General features: G+C 42.7%; 1 protein-coding gene across 2 annotated transcripts in view; it reads right to left on the bottom strand.

Moving 5' to 3' along the window:
• LOC139552800 (synapsin-2-like) overlaps positions 1-23,793 on the bottom strand; it is a 274,172-nt gene that overhangs the window by 227,734 nt on the left and 22,645 nt on the right. For both annotated transcript variants that reach the window (XR_011670537.1, XM_071364849.1), the window contains exon 2: positions 11,676-11,733. Coding sequence is in view for 1 of the 2 variants with exons in the window: in XM_071364849.1 (XP_071220950.1) it covers positions 11,676-11,733 (58 nt within the window). In the remaining variant the exon portion in view is untranslated. The remainder of the gene's footprint in view (positions 1-11,675; positions 11,734-23,793) is intronic.

The following is a 23,793-nucleotide window of genomic DNA, read 5'->3' as shown; positions in this document are numbered from 1 at the left end:
GGGTGAATGAAGATGGCGCCGGAGGGGAGGGCTGCCGTCTTATTGGCTCTTAACCAACCATGCTATTTTGTTTGTTTTTTCCCGTTGTTCGTAACTTGTTTTGTACATAATGTTGCTGCTACCAAAAAGAGCTTCTGGACATCAGAACTGAGCACGCAGGCGATTACTCACCTCAGATTAGACAAAGAGCTTTTCTTCAATGAGTCAGACGGGAGGGAGATACTACAGACACCCGACCAGGCCCAGATCCCCAGTATTCGCTGGAATAGGAAAAAGATCAGGGTGCCTTGTGAGGATCAGGCGACGAGTGGCTAATCTGCCTTTGCCTTCCGTCCTGCTAGCTAAAGTTCAGTCACTGGAAAATAAATGGGACGAACTGAAAGCACGTATATCCTACCAACGGGGCATTGAAAACTGTAATATCTTATGTTTCACGAGTCGTGACTGAACGACGACATTAAGAACATGAAGCTGGCGGGTTATACACTGTATCAGCAGGACAGAACAGCAGCCTCTGGTAAGACACGGGGTGGGGGCCTATGCATTTTTGTAAACGATAGCTGGTGCACAATATCTAAGGAAGTCTCGAGGTTTTGCTCACCTGAGGTAGAGCATCTCATGATAAGCTGTAGACCACACTATCAACCTAGAGAGTAGGAAAAAGAGGACCGAGCACGCCCCCATTCTCATCGATGGGGCTGCAGTGGAGCAGGTTGAGAGCTTCAAGTTCCTTGGCGTCCACATCACCAACAAACTAACATGGTCCAAGCACACCAAGACAGTCGTGAAGCGTGCATGACAAAACCTATTCCCCCTCATGAGACTGAAAAGATTTGGCATTGGTCCTCAGATCCTCAAAAGGTTCTACAGCTGCACCATTGAGAGCATCCTGACTGGTTGCATCACTGCCTGGTATGGCAACTGCTCGGCCTCCGAATGCAAGGCACTTCAGAGGGGAGTGCGAACGGCCCAGTACATCAATGGGGCCAAGCTTCCTGCCATCCAGGACCTCCATACCATGCGGTGTCAGAGGAAGGCCCTAAAAATTGTCAGAGACTCCAGCCACCCTAGTCATAGACTGTTCTCTCTGCTACCGCATGGCAAGCGGTACCGGAACACCAAGTGTAGGTCCAAGAGGCTTCTAAACAACTTATACCCCCAAGCCATAAGACTCCTGAACAGCTAATAAAATGGCTACCCAGACTATTTCCATTGCACCCCCCCTTCTATGCTGCTGCTACTCTCTGTTATTATATATGCATAGTCACTCTAATAACTCTACCTATATGTACATATTACCTCAATTACCTCGACACTGCTGCCCCCGCACATTGACTATACAGATACTCCCTGTATAAAGCCCCGCTATTGTTATTTACTGCTGCTCTTAATTTTTTTTGTAATTCTTATCTCTTACTTTTTGTTTAAATATTTTCTTGAAACTGCATTGTTGGTTAAGGGCCTGTAAGTAAGCATTTCACTGTAAGGTCTGTAAGGACCTGTTGTATTCGGCGCATGTGACAAATAACATTTGATTTGAATGGTCTTGGTCATGACCAAGAACCCGATGGTCACTCTGAGAGAGCTCCAGAGCTCCTCTGTGGAGATGGGAGAACCTTCCAGAAGGACATCCATCTCTGCAGCAGTCCACCAATCAGGCCTTTATGGTAGAGTAACCAGACGGAAGCCACTTCTCAGTTAAAACTTCTTATGGCTGCAGGGGCATTATTGAGTAGCTTGGATGAAAGGTGCCCAGAGTAAACAGCCTGCTCCTCAGTCCCAGTTACTAATATATGCATATTATTATTAGTGTTGGATAGAAAACACTCTGAAGTTTCTAAAACTGTTTGAATGATGTCTGTGAGTATAACAGAACTCATAAAAAAGGCAAAAACCTGAGGAGAAATCCAAACAGGAAGTGAGAAATCTGAGGTTGGTAGGTTTTCAACACAGTTCCCATTGAAATCCCCTTGAGATATGAATGAAGTTGCACTTCCTAGGGCTTCCACTAGATGTCAACCGTCTATAGAAATTTGAATGAGGCTTCTACTGTGTTGTGGGACTGAATAAGAACAGAATGAACAGGTGTCTGGCAGTCAGCCATTGTCTGGTCACGCGCATTCCACATGATATCCACTTGCGTTCCGTTCCTCCTCAAGACACAAAGGAATTCTCCGGCTGGAACTTTATTGAAGATGTTTGATAAAAACATCCTAATGATTGATTCTGTACTTAGTTTGAAATGTTTCTTCGACCTGTAATATAACTTTTTGAAGTTTTTGTCTGAAGTAACGCTCGACGAGAACGAGCGTTTGGATATGAATACCAAACGCCTAACAAAAGGAGGTATTTGGACATAAATAACGGACATTATCAAACAAAACAAACATTTATTGTGGACCTGGGATTCCTGGGAGTGCATTCTGATGAAGATCGTCAAATGTAAGGGAACATTTATCATGTAATTTCTTGTTTCTGTTGACTCCAACATGGCGGCTAATTTGACTATTGTTCTGAGCGCCGTCTCAGATTATTGCATGGTTTGCTTTTTCCGTAAAGTTTTTTGGAAATCTGACAGCGGTTGCATTAAGGAGAGGTATATCTATAATTCCGTGTGTATAACTTGTATTATCATCTCCATTTATGATGAGTATTTCTGTTGAAACGATGTGGCTATGCAAAATCACTGGATGTTTTTGGAACTAGTGAATGTAACGCGTCAATGTAAACTCAGGTTTTTTTATATAAATATGAACTTTATCAAACAAAACATACATGTATTGTTTAACTTCTTATGGCTGAAGGGGCAGTATTGAGTAGCTTGGATGAAAGGTGCCCATTGTAAACGGCCAGCTCCTCAGTCTCAGTTGCAAATATATGCATATTATTATTAGTATTGGATATAAAACACTCTAAAGTTTCTAAAACTGTTTGAATTAAGTCTGTGAGATTAACAGAACTCATATGGCAGGCAAAAACCTGAGAAGTTCCACTTCCTGTTTGTATTTTTTCTGGGGGTGCCATATTTTCAACCAAGCTCTTATTCAAAATACAGAGACATATGGATGAGTTTATCACTTATCACATATCGATTCCTACGGCTTCCACTAGATGTCAGCAGTCAATAGAACTAAGTCTGATGACTCTAATGTGAAGGGGGGTCGAAGGAGACATAATTTAGTATGAGGTGCCATGAGGTGACCATGCATTCAACAGGCGCATTCACGTGAGAGGCAGCTCTGTTCCATCTCTCAATTGAAGTTGATGTAGTTCTCCGGTTAGAACGTTATTCAAGATGTTAAAAACATCCTAATGATTGATTATGTACTTAGTTTGAAATGTTTCTTCGACCGGTAATATCACTTTTTGAAGTTTTTGTCCGATATAACGCTGACCAGAATTAGCGTTTGGATATGTAAACCAGACGCACTAACAAAAGAAGGTATTTGGACATAAATAACGAATTTTTTCGAACAAAACAAACATTTATTGTGGACCTGGGATTCCTGGTGTGCTTTCTGATGTAGATCATCAAAGGTAAGGGAATATTTATCATATATTTTCTTGTTTATGTTGACGCTATCTTTGCGGCTGTGGTGTTTTACTTTTGAGCCCCGTCTCAGATTATAGCGTGGGTTTCTTTTTCCGTAAAGTTTTTTGGAAATCTGACAGCGGTTGCATTAAGGAGAGGTATATCTATAATTCCATGTGTATAACTTGTATTATCATCTGTATTTATGATGAGTATTTCTGTTGAAACGATGTGGCTATGCAAAGTCACTTGATGTTTTTGCCACTAGTGAATCTAGTCGCCTCAATGTAAACTCAGATTTTTTTATATAAATATGAATTTAATCAAACAAAACATGCATGTATTGTGTAACATGAAGTCCTATGAGTGTCATCTGATGAAAATAATCGAAGGTTAGTGATTCATTTTATCTCTATTCTGGTTTTTGTGAAGCTATCTTTAGCTGGAAAAAATGGCTGTGATTATTGTGGTTTTGTGGTGACCTAACATAATCGTTTGTAGTGCTTTCGCTGAAAGCCTATTTTAAATCGGACACTTTGGTGGGATTAACTTCTAGTTGGTCCCAATCCCGGATCTGGGAGCACCCTCATCAGTAAAAAAGCTGATAGCCTAGTATAGCGCCACAAGTAAATACTAGCATCTAAATATCATGAAATCACAAGTCCAAGACACCAGATGAAAGATACACATCTTGTGAATCCAGCCATCATTTCTGATTTTTAAAATGTTTTACATGGAAGACACAATATGTATTTATATTAGCTAACCACGATAGCAAAAGACACAACTTTTTTTCCCACCATTTTTTTACTGCATAGGTAGCTATCACAAATTCGACCAAATAAAGATATAAATAGTCACTAACCAAGAAACAACTTCATCAGATGACAGTCTGATAACATATTTATTGTATAGCATATGTTTTGTTCGAAAAATGTGCATATTTCAGGTATAAATCATAGTTTTACATTGCAGCCACATCACAACTCTCACCAAAGCAACTAGAATAACTACAGAGAGCAACGTGAATTACTTAAATACTCATCATAAAACATTTATGAAAAATACACAGTGTACAGCAAATGAAAGACAAAGATCTTGTGAATCCAGCCAATATTTCAGATTTTTTAAGTGTTTTACAGCGAAAACACAATTTAGCATTATATTAGCTTACTACAATAGACAACCACACAGCAGCATTGATTCATGCACGTTAGCGATAGCGAATAAACCAGCAAAAGATATTAAATTTTTCACTAACCTTCTCAAAACTTCATCAGATGACAGTCCTATAACATCATATTACACAATACATATATTGTTTGTTCGAAAATGTGCATATTTAGCGGCGCAAATCGTGGTTATACAATGAGAATAGTAGCCAAGCTGCAAACAAAATGTCGGGAGAAATCTTGGGAGAGGCACCTAATCTAATCAATAACTAATCATAAACTTGACTAAAAAATACAGGTTGGACAGCAAATGAAAGATACATTAGTTCTTAATGCAACCGCTGTGTTAGATTTGTAAAATTAACGTTACTACGACATACAGCGTGCGTTAAAGCGAGACCGCACCGAAATTAATGGCGGAATAATAGTTTAACATTTTTCAACAGAACAACGAATTAACATCATAAATAGTTCTTACTATTTGATGAGCTTCCATCAGAATCTTGTGCAAGTTGTCCTTTGTCCAGAAGAATTGTTGCTCGGTTGTAGATTGTCGTCTTCAACATTGGAATTAGCAGCAAACATTAGCCATGTGGCGAAGACGTGTCCAACTCACTATAACGCAGCACAAATGAAATACCGAAAATCGCAATATACTGATATAAACTGATATAACTCGGTTTAAAATAACTACATTATGATGTTTTTAACACCTATATCGAATAAAATCAGAGCCGGATATATCTAAAGCCTATAACGAGAGCTTTTCAGAATGCAATCCTGAGGTCTGTCTTGCGTCATGACGAACGTTGAAAAGATTGCACCCCCGGTTCCAAGAGCTTTTATACGGCCTCAGAACTACCCAGACACCCCATTCCAATTCTCACTGCTTACTGACATCTAGGGGAAGGCGTATGCAGTGCATGTAGACCCATAGATTACATGCAAATTTATAAACTGACCCTGGAACAGAGCCCCCGATTTCAGATTTTTCAGTTCCTGACAGGAAGTTTGCTGCAAAATGAGTTCTGTTTTACTCACAGATATAATTCAAACGGTTTTAGAAACTAGAGAGTGTTTTCTATCCAATAGTAATAATAATATGCATATTGTACGAGCAAGAATTGAGTACGAGGCAGTTTATTTTGGGAACGAATTTTTACAAAGTCGAAATGGCGCCCCCCTATTGAGAAAAGGTTTAACAACAAGATTACATTTAAAATGATATAAGACACATCAATGTCTGAGGAATTTTAATTATGAGATTTCTGTTTTTTGAATTTGGCGCCCTGCACTTCGACTGGCTGTTGTCATATCGATCCCGTTAACGGGACTTCAGCCATAAGAAGATATCATGAGGTCCTATGAGTGTCATCTGATGAAGATCATCAAAGGTTAGTGATTCATTTTATCTCTATTTGTGCTTTTTGTGACTCCCATCTTTGGCTGGAAAAATGGCTGTGCTTATTGTGGTTTGGTGTGACCTAAGATAATCGTTTGTGGTGCTTTCGCTGAAAAGCATATTTGAAATCAGACACTTTGGTGGGATTAACAACAAGATTACCTTTAAAATGATATAAGACACGTATGTCTGAGGAATTTTAATTATGATATTTCAGTTTTTTGAATTTGGCGCCCTGCACTTTCACTGGCTGTTGTCATATCATCCCGTTAACGGGATTGCAGCCCCAAGAAATTAACTTTTTAAGGCTTGGGGGCAGTATTCGGAAGTTTGGATGACTGAGGTGCGCAAAGTAAACTGCCTGTTACTCAGGCCCAGAGGCTAGGACATGCATATGCATGGTAGTATTGGATAGAAAACACTCTAAAGTTTCTAAAACTGTTAAAATAATGTCTGTGAGTATAACAAACTGATTTGGCAGGCAAAACCCGGAGGACAATCCATCCAGGATTTTTTTGTTGTTGATGTCATTGGACTTTTCAATGCTTTTCTATGGGAAAGTCTAATAATTAAGACCCAGATTGCAGTTCCTATGGCTTCCACTAGATGTCAACAGCCTTTAGAAATTGTTTCATGCTTGGTTTTTGAAAAATGAAGAAGTATTCGTATTCTTTCGAAGTATCCTTCAGAAGGACTCGCGTCAATGAGTGTGCGTTCCTCATTCTTTTTCTCCGGTATTGAACACTGTATATTCCGTCTTAAATTTGATTGATTATTTACATATTGGGTACATAAGGTTGGATTAGAAACGTTGTTTGAATTGTTTGGACGAAGTTTACAGGTAACTTTTTAGATTCCTTTGTAGGCATGTTGGGCGAGTTGGAACTGGTGGATTTCTGAATCAAATGCGCCAAATAAACTGACATTTTTGGGATATAAAGGACTTTATCGAACAAAACGACCATTCATTGTGTAACTGAGACCCTTTGGATTGCAAAAAGATGAAGATCTTCAAAGATAAGTGATGTCTTTTAGCGCTATTTTTGAGTTTTGTGACACCTGTGCAGGTTATGAATTCCTGTTAATGCAGGAAGTGGGTGAGGCGCTGTCCTCAGACGATCAAATGCTTTCGCCGTAAAGCCTATTGTAAATCAGACAAAGCAGTTTGATTACCAAGATTCTAAGCTAAAGAATGGTGTACAACACTTGTATTTTTATGAATGTTTAATATTACTATTTTGAATTTCGCACTCTGCAATTTCACCGGATTTTGTCAAGGTGGGACGCTACCGTCCCAATGAGCCGAAAGAAGTTAAACACTTTAAAGATTTCTGGGGGAAACCCATCTGGCCCTAAAGCTTTTCCAGAGGGTAATTAATCGATTGATTGAGCTACTTCCGTACTATTGGCATGTTCAGGATTGAGCTGTCATGCTCCGAGACCTGACAAAGTTTTAAGCGATCAATATATTTATTCGTGAGGTAGTTATGGTTTGAGAATTCTGAAGAGTATAGTAGTATATAGAACTGAGTAAACGTACTGTTAATCTCAGAGCCAAAACATAGTTTGTCTGATGCATCTTTAACTCATGCAACAGACATTAACAGTATGTGATTAATAAGACATTCAATGGTGATTTACCATAACTTAGATGGATTAGTGTTGTCATTGTCATTCTCTGGTGGTTTCCCATAACTTAGATGGATTAGTGTTGTCATTGTCATTCTCTGGTGGTTTCCCATAACATAGATGGATTAGTGTTGTCATTGTCATTCTCTGGTGGTTTCCCATAACATAGATGGATTAGTGTTGTCATTGTCATTCTCTAGTGGTTTCCCATAACTTAGATGGATTAGTGTTGTCATTGTCATTCTCTGGTGATTTACCATAACTTAGATGGATTAGTGTTGTCATTGTCATTCTCTGGTGGTTTCCCATAACATAGATGGATTAGTGTTGTCATTGTCATTCTCTGGTGGTTTCCCATAACTTAGATGGATTAGTGTTGTCATTGTCATTCTCTGGTGATTTACCATAACTTAGATGGATTAGTGTTGTCATTGTCATTCTCTGGTGGTTTCCCATAACTTAGATGGATTAGTGTTGTCATTGTCATTCTCTGGTGGTTTCCCATAACTTAGATGGATTAGTGTTGTCATTGTCATTCTCTGGTGGTTTCCCATAACTTAGATGGATCAGTGTGCTCTCATGGAAGTCTGGGTCAGACAGGATCTGTTTGTATGCTCTCACGGAAGTCTAGGGCAGACAGGATCTGTTTGTATGCTCTCACGGAAGTCTGGGTCAGACAGGATCTGTTTGTATGCTCTCACGGAAGTCTGGGTCAGACAGGATCTGTTTGTATGCTCTCACGGAAGTCTAGGGCAGACAGGATCTGTTTGTATGCTCTCACGGAAGTCTGGGTCAGACAGGATAACGTGATCACAACACTAGTTTGCTCTTTGGGAAGTTGTCTTCTTAAAGAACAACTCCATAGAAATGATCAGAAATATGGATTGACCCTACTGTACATCTCCTTACCAAACCAACAAGGTGTAAAGAGAAATAAGTCTAACCTCCAATATGAACCATGAAGGGTAAGTCTTTGGTTGCGGGATGTGCTATAGGCCAAATATCAACCAGCCCTATTTCATCAATAATTTTGCCCAAAGCTTGAGAACTTTTAGCTAATGATTTAGCTCTTGGTGACTTGGTGACTCTTGGTGACTAAGATTCACCATCTTGTTCGATCTGCGTAGGTCGTATTTGTGCTATTTAACTGTACAATTTTCCCCGGTCACCTTGCCGTGTTTATAAGCAGCATCTCTCTCCTTCAGTTTCCCTACAAGGCTGCCATCAATCCATGTTTTTTGATTCGGTTAAGTCATCTATGCATTTTTTGATGAGTCCGGTGATTGAGTCGGCATACTCATTGATTTTATTCCCCAGAGGCGACCCGGAACATATTCCGTTCCACTGGATCAAAACAGTCTTGGAGCATGGAATCTGATTGGCCATACCAACGCTGTACAGATCTGACCACTGGAACTTCCTTCTTGAGCCTTTGTTTGTAGGCGGGGAGAAGCAAAATGGAGTCGTGGTCAGATTAGATGAAAGGAGGGCATACCCATGACGAAAAGGTGTGTGGCAGTGGTTAAGTGTCGCAATTACGTTGGAAAGTCAATGTGTTGGTAATAATTCGGGAGCACGGACCTCAAATTACCCACGCAACAATAAACGTTGCCTCCAGGTATGCGGTCTCCAGTTTGTTCAGGGTCCAATGTAGATCTTTGAGAGCATTTTTGGTGTCGGCTTGGGGCGGGATGTACACAGCCATGGCGATAATCCCTGAGAACTCTCTCAGAAGGTAAAAAGGGTGAAATTTCATTACCAGGTATTCCAAGTCTGGAGAGCAGATTCTTGTACGTTTTCCCTGTCACACCATATTTTGTTGGTCATAAAGCAGAGCCCACCACCTGTGTTCTTTCCAGAGAGAGTCTGCTTCCTATCCACTCAACAAAAATAAATAATCCGTTGGTTGAAAATAATCCGTTTGGATGTTGGAGAGCCAAGTCTCATAAAAACAGAGTATGTTGCAGAATCTGATATCTCTCTGGATGGAAATCCTTGCTCTGAGTTCAAGTTTATTAATTAATGATTGAACATTGGCTAGTAGTTTTCTGGGTAATGGAGGACGAGTCGCTCTACATCTTAATCTCACTAAAACCCCACCACGTCTGCCTCTATGTCCATTTCCTTCTCTCCATTAGGACTCCTAGGCAGCCCGGGGTCTCACTGAAGAGACTAGCCCATTGTTCTGCCGTCTCTGAGAATTCGGGAAGGTCGGGTGGACAGTGAATACCCAGCGACTCATCTTCCAATAGTTCTGGCCGGGTGTATGAAGTATTTCATGAAACAAACTGAGTAAGAACATTTTACAAAAACGCAACAACAAAAAAAGTAGAAAAAGTAGAAACCTGACATTTTTTTATAAACTCATTATGAGGTGCCATCCATCAGTGCCATCTTACCACCCTAGGACCATGCTAACAAGATCTGTGGTGTCAGGCAGACCCACACTAGAGCTGTGTATAATTCTCCTGTCTTATTTGGTGTCCAGTGTGATCTTCGGTATGTCCCCTTCTAATTGTCTCATCACTCTCTCGCCCAGAGTAACTGAGCCCTAGGACCATGCCTCTGGACTACCTGGCCTGACAACTCCTGGCTGTCCCTGTCCCCAGTCCATCTGGTCGTGCTGCTGATTCAGTTTCTGCTGTTCTGGCTGTGGCTATGGAACCCTGACCTGTTCACCAGTCATGCTACCTTGTCCATGACCAGATGTTTCTACCCTCTCACTCTCACTACCCTCTCACCCCTTCCCTTCCGTACTTGCTGTCTCTACTTCTGAATGTTCGGCTATTAAATCTCAAATCACAGGGCTTTTGTGCCATTATTCAAATTACATTTTCACTGCAGTTTACAAAATTCTACTCTAGGCTGTACTTACTTGAAAAGAATAATGCAATGAATAATTGCATTGTGGTGTTGTAGGCTCGTCTAGGTAGCATAATGTCGCTGAACAATACCAATAGGGGAGCTTTTTGAGCTGCGTGTCTCATGTCTTTACTGTTCTTTCATGCGCAATGATGCACCTGGCCTCTCCACTTCTATTGAAAATTGGTGCAGCTTTGAATGCTTTTATGTGTGGTATGATTGCTAGTTAGCCTATTGCAGATCTGGACAAACAATCCACCTACCACTATTGTCACTATGAATGGTGGATAGATGGCAGGATATACTGGTAGACTATATTGACCTGCGGTATAGTTGGTGTGCTGACAAATGAGTGCATAAGGGAAGATGAGGAAACTTGGATGTAAGAAATTATAAAGTATAACCTGCAAAAGAGGGAATGGAGACCGGGGAAAAATGGCACTACCTTCCCCTCTGACCATTAACAAACCACACAACCCTCCCCAAAGCAAAAAACCCTAACCTTCTTGGTACATCCACTAACCCTAACCCTCTGGGTACAGGACAGTAGTGTTTATTACCTGAATGTCCTCTAACCCTAACCCTCTGGGTACAGGACAGTAGTGTTTATTACCTGAATGTCCTCTAACCCTCTGGGTACAGGACAGTAGTGTTTATTACCTGAATGTCCTCTAACCCTCTGGGTACAGGACAGTAGTGTTTATTACCTGAATGTCCTCTAACCCTCTGGGTACAGGACAGTAGTGTTTATTACCTGAATGTCCTCTAACCCTCTGGGTACAGGACAGTAGTGTTTATTACCTGAATGACCTCTAACCCTCTGGGTACAGGACTGTAAACAGGAAGACAACTATTGAAATGGTTCTGGAATGCACTTTGGTTCAGATTGCATAAGTTTGCCAACACAACAAATTAAGTACATACTTTTCAGTACACAACCCCATCCCTGCGTTCTTTGTGGTTGTGCCAGTTGTAAACATTGTGGTGCTAACTGATAAATATAATAATAATAATAATAATGGTACAAAATAACTGATGAATGAATTAAAATTACTGGAGTGTGTGTGATTGTACACACCTGTTCCACTTTGACGTCATAGTCTCCTTGGAGCTTCTTCCCTCTGAACAGTCTGGACCTGAGAGACAGAGATATACAGTATTTAAAACAAGAGACAGAGACATAGTCACTGGTCAAATAACCATATTGCTTGGATAGATAGGTCCTCTAACCCTCTGGGTACAGGACAGTAGTGTTTATTACCTGAATGTCCTCTAACCCTCTGGGTACAGGACAGTAGTGTTTATTACCTGAATGTCCTCTAACCCTCTGGGTACAGGACAGTAGTGTTTATTACCTGAATGTCCTCTAACCCTCTGGGTACAGGACAGTCGTGTTTATTACCTGAATGTCCTCTAACCCTCTGGGTACAGGACAGTAGTGTTTATTACCTGAATGTCCTCTAACCCTCTGGGTACAGGACATTAGTATTTATTACCTGAATGTCCTCTAACCCTCTGGGTACAGGACAGTAGTGTTTATTACCTGAATGTCCTCTAACCCTCTGGGTACAGGACAGTCGTGTTTATTACCTGAATGTCCTCTAACCCTCTGGGTACAGGACAGTAGTGTTTATTACCTGAATGTCCTCTAACCCTCTGGGTACAGGACATTAGTATTTATTACCTGAATGTCCTCTAACCCTCTGGGTACAGGACAGTAGTGTTTATTACCTGAATGTCCTCTAACCCTCTGGGTACAGGACAGTAGTGTTTATTACCTGAATGTCCTCTAACCCTAACCCTCTGGGTACAGGACAGTAGTGTTTATTACCTGAATGTCCTCTAACCCTCTGGGTACAGGACAGTAGTGTTTATTACCTGAATGTCCTCTAACCCTCTGGGTACAGGACAGTAGTGTTTATTACCTGAATGTCCTCTAACCCTCTGGGTACAGGACAGTAGTGTTTATTACCTGAATGTCCTCTAACTCTAACCCTCTGGGTACAGGACAGTAGTGTTTATTACCTGAATGTCCTCTAACTCTAACCCTCTGGGTACAGGACAGTAGTGTTTATTACCTGAATGTCCTCTAACCCTCTGGGTACAGGACAGTAGTGTTTATTACCTGAATGTCCTCTAGTACACAACCCCTTCTCCATGTTCTTTTTGGTTGTGCCAGTTGTAAACATTGTGGCGCTAACTGATAAATATTACAATTATTGTCAAGTTTTGACCTCTTTCTTGTGCAATTCCCCACTTGAAAAGGACAGTCCCTCCACATGAAGATTTTAACTGGATTTCACTCAATAAACAGCCATGGAATCAGTTGTTTGTCTTTTATTTACCATTCTTTGGTTGGCAGTAAACAGGTGAAAAACCTCAAAAAAGAGATGACAAATATAAGTTACTATTTGAGTTGACAGCCCAATCAAATACACAAAATTATCCACATTCATCCCAGATAAACACATTTCTGCCACCATAAAACACAAGGTTTCCACTTTTAAGCAAATGTTTCCCAAAATAGAAACCCACCATTTTTAATCAAATGAGCAGAATCAGTATATTTTCTCTAAATTTGCATTTTAGCCAAATACATTCAAAATATTTTTAGTAGTAAAAAAATTACTTTTATTTTCTAATCAGTAGTTTTAAGCAGACAACTCTTACATTTTTTAGCCAAAGATTTTTTAGACTATACATTTGTTACCGAATTAAGAACTTGGTTTACTAAGATTTCTACAAAGTTTAAATTACTTTTAACCATTTCAAACAAGTTATTTGTCAACAATGAATTTGGCTCTTCTTACTTTTCCTTTATACCCCACAAACAACATTTGAAGTTATAAATACCACTGCAAAAGTCCTATCAAAGTTAAGAGTTAAGAGTCTGTGTTTTCCAGAGTATCATTAGCAGTGCACTGCTTAAGTCAGTCTAGCCAAGCATGGCTAATATGGCGCTTACCGGCTGTCTTTCACAGTTTTGTGGAGGGCTTGGACTTGCACAGTCACCTTGATCACAAAGATAAAGTTTCCTTGGTCTTGTGGTGTTATAAATGCTCCTTTCACTGCGGTCTAAAGACAACAGCAGAGCCAGGTGCTGGCACGCCCTGATTGCCTGGAAGATTTGTTCCACCTGGTTCACCACTGATTGAAGGAGGAGGAGTTTCACCACTGAGGAGCTCCCAGGCAGTTTGTCAGCACAATTATTATTGTTCACATAATATGAAAGGGATGAGATTACTATAGCATCATACTATACTACCGAAACCCATGCAGTGCAGGACTGTTACGTATCACAACCCAAGACCTTAGCAGAAATGGGCTAACCTTTTTGTATAGGCTACTAACCTGTACCCAGGCACCACTATACTGCCCAGTAAGCTGTTAGCAGCAGAGTAGCTGTGGAGGACGATCAGTCACTCACTGCAGCATTCAGCCTAAACCTGCCTGGGTCCAGTTTAGTCACCTTGACACACACACACACACACACACACACACACACACACACACACACACACACACACACACACACACACACACACACACACACACACACTACACACATCATTGTCTCTGGAAATGTTCCTTCAACAGAGCAGAGATTAGTTTTCACACCCACACATCTAAAGGTACACTACACGCCCAAAATGATGTTGACACCCCTTGAAAATAGTGGGTTTGGCAATTTCAGCCACACCCATTACTGGCAGGTATATGAAATCGAGCACAAAGCCATGCAATCTCCAAAAGAACATTGTCAGTAGAATTACCCATACTGAAGAGCTCAGTGACTTTCAACGTGGCATAGGATACCTTTCAAATGTATGCCCTACTTGAGCTGCACTCGTCAACTGTAAGTGATATCATTGTGAAGTGGAAATGTCTAGGAGCAACAACGGCTCAGCCGCGAAGTGGTAGGCCACACAAGCTCACAAAACGGGACCCCTGAGTGCTGAAGCGTGTGAAAATTGTCTGTCCTCGGTTGCAACACTCACTACTGAGTTCCAAACTGCCTCTGAAAGCAACGTCAGCACAAAAACTGTTCGTCGGGAGCTTCATGAAATGGTAAACTGGCTAGTGAGCAGGTGCACACTAGCCGGCGATTGCAATTCCAAGCGTCGGATGGAGTGGTGTATAGCTCGCCGCCATTAAACTCAGCAGTGGAAACGCGTTCCCTGGAGTAAGGAATCACGCTTCACCATCTGGCAGTCCGATGGACAAATCTGAGTTTGGCGGATTCCAGGAGAACGCTATCTGTCCGAATACATAGTGCCAATTGTAAAGTTTGGTGGAGGAGGAATAAGGGCCAGGGGCTGTTTTTCATTGTTCAGGCTAGGCCCCTTAGTTCCAGTGAAGGGAGATCTTAACGCTACAGCATACAATGACATTGTAGATGATTCTGTGCTCCCAACTTTGTGGCAAAAGTTTGGGGAAGGCCATTTCCTGTTTCAGCATGACAATGCCCCATGCACAAAGCGATGTCCATACAGAAAGGGATTGTCGAGATCGGTGTGGAAGAACTTGACTGGCCTGCACAGAGCCCTGACCTCAACCCCATTGAACACCTTTGGGACAAATTGTAAAGCCGACTGTGAGCCAGGCCTAATCGCCCAACACCAGTGCTCGACCTCACTAATGCTCTTGTGGCTGAATGAAAGCAAGTCCCCGCAGCAATGTTCAAACATCTAGTAGAAAGCCTTCCCAGAAGAGTGGAGGCTGTTATGGCACCAAAGGGGGGACCAACTCCATATTAATGCCCATGACTTTGGAATGAGATATTCAACATCTCAGACCGAGAAGGAGACTCTCGGTCTGCCTGGTTGGGCATTAAGAATATGGAAAACGCCCCCTTCAAAGGTCGGCAACGTATCGATCCCTGCCTTTCTACAGCCAATGAACTAAACAAGTTCTTCATCCGCTTTGAAACAGGGGTTGCCCCTCCAATCTGCATACATCATCAACACCACCAGTCACCTTGTTGACCCCCTCCAATCTGCATACATCATCAACACCACCAGTCACCTTGTTGACCCCTTCCAATCTGCATACATCATCAACACCACCAGTCACCTTGTTGACCCCCTCCAATCTGCATACATCATCAACACCACCAGTCACCTTGTTGACCCCCTCCAATCTGCATACATCATCAACACCACCAGTCACCTTGTTGACCCCTTCCAATCTGCATACATCATCAACACCACCAGTCACCTTGTTGACCCCTTCCAATCTGCATACATCATCAACACCACCAGTCACCTTGTTGACCCCCTGCAATCTGCATACATCATCAACACCACCAGTCACCTTGTTGACCCCTTCCAATCTGCATACATCATCAACACCACCAGTCACCTTGTTGAACCCCTCCAATCTGCATACATCATCAACACCACCAGTGTTGATGATGTATGCAGATAATAAACTGGATGAGCTCCGATCAAGACTATCCTACCAACGGGACATTAAACTAATATCTTATGTTTCACTTATGAGTCGTGACTGAACGATGACATGGATAACATACAGCTGGCCGGGTTTTCCGTGCATCGGCAAGCTAGAACGGATGCCTCCGGTAAGACAAGGGGTGGCAGTCTGTCTATTTGTCAATAACAGCTGGTGCATGAAATCTAACATTAATGAAGTCTCAAGGCTTTGCTGGCCTGAGGTAGAGTATCTCATGATAAGCTGTACACCACACTATTTACCAAGAGTTCATCTATATTTTTCGTAGCTGTCTATTTACCACGACAAACCGACGCTGGCACTAAGACCGCACACAACGAGCTGTATAAGTCCATAAGCAAACAAGAAAATGCTTATCTAGATGTGGCGCTTCTAGCGGCTGGGGACTTTAATGCAGGGAAACTTAAATCCATTCTACCTCATTTCTACCAGCATGTTACATGTGTAACCAGAGGTTAAAAAAATTCTAGACCACCTTTGCTCCACACAGAGATGCATAGAAAGCTCTCCCCCGCCGTCCATTTGGCAAATCTGACCTTAACTCTATCCTTCTGATTCCTGCTTACAAGCAAAAACTAAAGCAGGCCTCCAGGTCAAGAAACCCTAACCCTAACCCTAACCCTATTTTAATCACCGGGAAAGGTAAAGGTCAAAGGTCAATCTGTTAAAATCAATAAATGACAAACTGAGTATACTTGAACTAGTCAGTAAGGTATAAAAGAGTTGAAGGCAAGCCTCGAGATGAGTGACAAAAAAGCTGCAACATTGGAGAAAGACACAAGCTAAACGGGGCGGTCAATAAGATTAAAACCGAAGTTAATGAACTTAAAAAGGAGAACATCATTCTGAGAGAAGCCGTACTTGACATACAGACTAGATCCATGAGAGAGAATCTGGTACTTAAAGGTATCCAAGAGAAAGGAAAACTTCCTGAATCTGTAGTTAGAAAGTTCCTCCTTACAGCGCTTCAGATCCCACCCAAAGCTAACTGAACGCTTCGGGTGTACACGTGTACACCGCTACACCGCTTCGGGCAGAGGTATGAACGCCCAATCGTTGCCAAATTCTTTCTTTAAAGATCAAATAATGGTTAAAAGCCTGGGTAAAAGACTTGCTGGCACGAAAATAGGCATGAATGACCAGTTCCCGAAGGAAATTGCAGAACAGCGCAAAGTTCTGTATCCAATTTTCAAGGAAAATAGATTGAAAGGGAAATGCGAAGCTCTCGTGGTCAAACTGTATATTGATAACCAGTTTGAGTTTATTTTTACAGGGACAGTGCACATTAATCAACATTTCAGTAAAAGTGCTGGTTTTAGCCAACCGGCTAATTTTCAATCGCAGTCCCTGGGCAGGTTTTTAAAAACAATTACAATACAGACAATCAGTGAGCAGTGAGCACACGCAGAGCAACATAGGACAAGCAAGACATACCATGCAGACAGAGCAACATAGCACAAAAAGCAACCAGACAAAACGTGTTTCCACACCGCACCAGCTACAGACAACATGGAAAGCAGCAATACACAGCTAGGGATTAAGTTAAAAAATCTGATTGACCTTTAGCCATGTCTTCATGTTTTTTGTGAAAGTGTGATAGGTGGTGCAGTTATGTGTGTCTGATGGCAGTGTATTCCAGACATGGGAAGCTCTCACAGAGAAAGTGCATTTACTAAAGGTGCTTTTCCTTAAGGGAACTATACAGTCACCTCTCATGGCAGACCTTGTGGATCTGCTGCCATATGTTTGGGTTTTCTGTTTAAGAAAAATACTGAGTGGAGGGGGAGCCAGGCCATTTAGGATCTTGAATACAAGACATGCGTCGGTGTATTGCACAAGATTTTCCCAACTCAGGAGCTCATGCTTTCTGAGGATGTAACAGTGATGATGGCTATTGGGCTTCCTATCAAGCACTTTGAAAGCCTGTTTGTAGACAGACTGAATGGGTTTAAATGTTGTACAGCAAGCTTGGGCCCAACTAGTCAAGCAGTATGTTAAGTGGGGGAGTATCACAGATTTGAAGTCCAGTTTTTTTACATCTGTAGTCAAACAATTTCTTATAAATCAGAAATTAGCTAGGTTGAATTTGGTTATTTGAATAACCTTTTTCACCTGCTTTTTAAAAGAGAGGTTGGAATCAAGTATGATGCCAAGGTACTTAAAATCAGATAACACCTGGAGCTTCTCCCCTGACACATAGACATCTGGCTCAGTAGCATCTGTTGCCCTCTTTGTGAAGAACATGCAAACTGTTTTTTTCACATTGAGATGCAAACACGAGTCACTGAGCCACTTTGTAACCTGGACCATTACAGTAGTGAGTCACTGAGCCACTTTGTAACCTGGACCATTACAGTAGTGAGTCACTGAGCCACTTTGTAACCTGGACCATTACAGTAGTGAGTCACTGAGCCACTTTGTAACCTGGACCATTACAGTAGTGAGTCACTGAGCCACTTTGTAACCTGGACCATTACAGTAGTGAGTCACTGAGCCACTTTGTAACCTGGACCATTACAGTAGTGAGTCACTGAGCCACTTTGTAACCTGGACCATTACAGTAGTGAGTCACTGAGCCACTTTGTAACCTGGACCATTACAGTAGTGAGTCACTGAGCCACTTTGTAACCTAGACCATTACAGTAGTGAGTTCTTGTGCAGCTTGTTGTTTGCTCTTTCCATGCACATATACCACTGTATCATCTGCATACATTTGAACTTCAGACCCAGTACAGACAGAAGGCAGATCATTAATGTACAGGCTGAACAGGAGGGGCCCCAGTATTGACCCTTGGGGCACGCCCACATCATAGCTAAGAGTGGGCAACAGCTCATTGCTCACTCTGACACACTGAGTTTTGCCTTCGAGGTATGATTTCATCCATCTCAAGGCATAGGGGGAAAAGTTGGACTTGGACAATTTTGTGATGAGAACCTCATGGTTAACAGTATCACACGCCTTCCTTAGGTCCAGAAACACAGACCCAACCACGCCCCCTGTGTCCATCTTGGACTTCACATTTTCCAGAAGAAAGCAGTTGGCCGTTTCTGTGGAGTGTTTCACTCTGAAGCCAAACTGCATGGAGTGTAATGTGAAGGGGCTGTTGTTGAGGTGGGCAATCAGTTGTTCTGCTACACACTTTTCAACAACCTTTGACACCACAGGTAGTATACTAATGGGTCTGTAGTTACTCACGTCAGCAGGGTCACCTTCAACACCACAGGTAGTATACTAATGGGCCTGTAGTTATTCACGTCAGCAGGGTCACCTTCAACACCACAGGTAGTATACTAATGGGCCTGTAGTTACTCACGTCAGCAGGGTCACCTTCAACACCACAGGTAGTATACTAATGGGCCTGTAGTTACTCACGTCAGCAGGGTCACCTTCAACACCACAGGTAGTATACTAATGGGTCTGTAGTTACTCACGTCAGCAGGGACACCTTCAACACCACAGGTAGTATACTAATGGGCCTGTAGTTACTCACGTCAGCAGGGTCACCTTCAACACCACAGGTAGTATACTAATGGGCCTGTAGTTACTCACGTCAGCAGGGTCACCTTCAACACCACAGGTAGTATACTAATGGGCCTGTAGTTACTCACGTCAGCAGGGTCACCTTCAACACCACAGGTAGTATACTAATGGGCCTGTAGTTACTCACGTCAGCAGGGTCGTCTGATTTAAAGATGGCCGTTCTTATGGCCAACTTCCAGACCCTTGGAAACACCCCCAGACCAATAGATGTGTTGGTGACCTTAGTAATGGGGCCAATGAGTGAATGAAAGGTAGAGTCCAGCCCAAACACATCTTTGGCTTTAGAGTTCTTTAGTGAGCTAATCACCCTGTTCACCTTTGACTCAGAAACCTCCCTTATGATGAAGACAGGTTGAGCATCATTCACTAGCACTGAGCCCAAGAAACCAGTGGAGGGGTTCTGTGTCAGTACCCTGACAGAGTCAATAAAGTAGGAATTGAAGGCTCTTGCTATTTCGACTGCATCCGGTGTTAGATTGTTATTCACCATGATTTCTACTCTTTTTGCAGTGTTACCATGGTTTTTCCCTGTAAACTTTTTTAGATTCTCCCAGATCAATTTAGAATTTCCCTTTGCTTCACCAATTATGTTAATAAAGAAAGTTTGCCTTGGTCTGTCTGATTTCTTTCCTCACCTTATTTCTCAACATGGTAAACCTATGTCTGTCATGCTCTAATTTGGACTTTAGGGCTGTTTTTAGAGCATGATCTCGTTCTTTCATCAATTTCCAGATTTCTCCACTCAAGGAAGAGTGTTCTTCCGGCCAGGGTTGGATTTTCTTTTCTTTAGGAAGCCATTTATTGTAGGCGATTTGTGGATAGAAAAACCTGACCATCAGCTTCCACATCTGTATAGGACAAGAGATCATTCCAGTTAATTCCCTTAATTGCGTTTTCAAAATAATTGAATTCACTCTTAGGTATTCTGAGTTGATCAGGCTTTCTAACAGTAGAGAGGTTAAACCTGTTCAGTAGAGAGGTTAAACCTGTTCTTAGACAGCTTTCTGGCTATAAGTGTCAGATTATGATCAGATAGCCCAGTAACCATATTGAATGATTTAGTCACTCTCTCTGATTTATTACTGAACACCAAATCAATCTGTGTTTTAGAGCAACAAGTCACCCTGGTTGGTCCTTTAACTAGCTGTGTAAGGTCAAAGGTATTAGTGATCCATTTGAGGGTTTCCTACAAGACTTGTCTTCATAATTAATATTAAAATCTCCCATTAAGATGACCTCCTTCCCAAAATCACATTCCCTAAGCATGTTATTAAACTGATCAAAAAACACACTTTTGGTGCAAGGTGGTCTATACATTCCAATAAGGGTAAAAGACATTTGGGGAGACAGTGTAACGTTCAGGCCAATACATTCTAGTTGATTATCACATGACCACTCAATTTGTTTACAACGGATATGTTCTAATGTATATCATCACACCCCCTCCTCTTCCTTCAATCCTGTCTCTCCTGAAAACATTGTAGCCAGGAACAATCAAAGCAGCATATGGAGAATTTTTATGGAGCCATGTCTCTGAGAGGCAGAGGACATGTCTCTGAGAGGCAGAGGAAGTCAAGGTTGAGTCTGAGTAGATGTTGAATTTGAGCACTTTTTGGAATGACACTATGAATGTTCAAGTGCCCCCCTAGTAGTCCCTTGGGCTTAGCTCGTGGGTCCCAGATGACTCCAGAGTGATTGACACATTGAAAAAAGTTAAAATTTCTGTGTTTTCTGATGGCTGGGTTTAGGCCGTTTTGTTTCGTTTTGATTAGGGGCAGTTCGGTAGTGCAATTAACAATCCCTCCCGCCTGCACTGGATGCAGGGAACTAATTAAAACAGCTTGCGTACCAGAAGCAGAGTCAGGGATCGCATATAGCGACTTGGGTATGTTTGAAGAGTCAAATTCCATCCTGGAACCGGGTGAGTCGAGAGAAACCATGGGACCATAGCACTCATTTCCGCAGCGGCGACGATCAGTGGACGAGGCCATCCACTGCTTTCCACTCCGGTGAGTATCGCTGGCTCGGTGATGTTAGGCCCAGGATTGAGTTGCACATCCCCGGAGAGCAGGAGGGTAGTGAACAGGTAGTTTAACAGTTTCTGATAAATGTTGGACTTGTGTTTGTTACGCCTAAGCGGTTCAGTGGAATAGGGAGCGAGGTAGACTTGGCCATTATTCAGAACATTATGGTATGCTGTGTACTGTCCGCTCCCGTGGAACCAATGTGTTTGGTGTTGATATTCTCCGGTAGTAGACTGATTGTGTCATCCCAGAAAGGACGCACTGAGATTATCAGTAGAGCAGCTACATAACTGACGATCATGGCAATGTACTGGAGATAAAACACATAATTGCGCTTTAAATCTTTGCATGAGTAACTTTGCTGGGATCGGCGTAAACCTGATGTTTTAGATAAAATAACAGCATTCGTATGAGAAGCGGCACCTGCCGCAGCACCCACCCTTCCGACTGCCATTTAAAACAACAGTTTTTGTGACAAAACTATTGCGAGACACAGACTACTCCATGACTTTTTTTTTAATGACAAAGTTCTCATAGAGGAGGCAAATAATGAAATACACAATTCTAGCCCTGTTATGGATTGTAATAATACAACAAACATTATAGCTTTTCTATCTTCAAATAGAACTCATGGAACACAAAGCCACAAATTCAACATGGTGGAGATAAAAAGAGAAGACTATGTCTGTATGTATTGAGATGGAGGGTGTGGTGTATGAGAAAGTGTGGCGTTGAGTGAGAAAGGAAATGGTTGCATATCCCAGAACCAATGTATTTCTGTGAGCAGGGGTTGTGAGAGAGCTTTCAGTGTTGTGTATATGAGGGATATACATTTTATAATGAATTATACATTATTTATTATATTTATTTATTGTCCTTATTTATTGTCCTATCATGGTGGAACAGTGTTTAAAAATAAATTATACATCTCATTTATTGTCCTATCATGGGGAACTACATTAAAAAAACAAAATTATACATCTAATATATTTATTTATGGTCCTAGATTGATGGAACAGTCCACAACCCTATACCCTAGACACCCACCTGAATGACCCAGATACTAAGGAGAAGTCCCTATCTGTTTTATGGGCCTGCTGTTAGCGGCCTGTGTGCAGCCAAAATGCTGTCAGAGACCTTTTAGAGCAGCACTGCCCCCTCAAGATTCTGAGCCTGCTTGGCAGGGTTGGTCCTGCATATCAAAGCCCCATGATGGGAGAGCATAATATACAAGGACATTCTCAAAGCTGCAAATGAGAACCTTGACGACCTTGTACCTAGCTGGTGGAGATTCCGGTGGGGTGCCCCCACCCAGGCAGTGGCAGGGCTGGCAACACTAGCTGCAGTAACCCATGGGGAGGGGGGTGGGGTGCCCCCACCCAGGCAGTGGCAGTGCTGGCAACACTAGCTGCAGTAACCCATGGGGAGGGGGGGTGGGGTGCCCCCACCCAGGCAGTGGCAGTGCTGGCATCACTAGCTGCAGTAACCCATGGGGAGGGGGGTGGGGTGCCCCCACCCAGGCAGTGGCAGTGCTGGTAACACTAGCTGCAGTAACCCATGGGGAGGGGCGTGGGGTGCCCCCACCCAGGCAGTGGCAGTGCTGGCAACACTAGCTGCAGTAACCCATGGGGAGGGGGGTGGGGTGCCCCCACCCAGGCAGTGGCAGTGCTGGCAACACTAGCTGCAGTAACCCATGGGGAGGGGGGTGGGGTGCCCCCACCCAGGCAGTGCTGGCGACACTAGCTGCAGTAACCCATGGGGAGGGGGGTGGGGTGCCCCCACCCAGGCAGTGGCAGTGCTGGCATCACTAGCTGCAGTATCCCATGGGGAGGGGGGTGGGGTGCCCCCACCCAGGCAGTGGCAGTGCTGGCATCACTAGCTGCAGTATCACATGGGGAGGGGGGTGGGGTGCCCCCACCCAGGCAGTGGCAGTGCTGGCATCACTAGCTGCAGTAACCCATGGGGAGGGGGTTGGGGTGCCCCCACCCAGGCAGTGGCAGTGCTGGCAACACTAGCTGCAGTAACCCATGGGGAGGGGGTCACACTCGGACATACAGAGAGGGGGCATATTATTGTGGCCATGGTGGCACAAAATCAAAGGTCTGACTGCATGGAGATGCTTGGGAATATGGTCACTACGGGGGACCATGTTGTGGGTG

Source organism: Salvelinus alpinus, chromosome 2 (genome assembly GCF_045679555.1).
Source record: "Salvelinus alpinus chromosome 2, SLU_Salpinus.1, whole genome shotgun sequence".
NCBI classification, from domain to species: domain Eukaryota; kingdom Metazoa; phylum Chordata; class Actinopteri; order Salmoniformes; family Salmonidae; genus Salvelinus; species Salvelinus alpinus.
The sequence above is the reverse complement of the archived record's forward strand: the minus strand, read 5'-3'. Positions and strand labels throughout refer to the sequence as shown.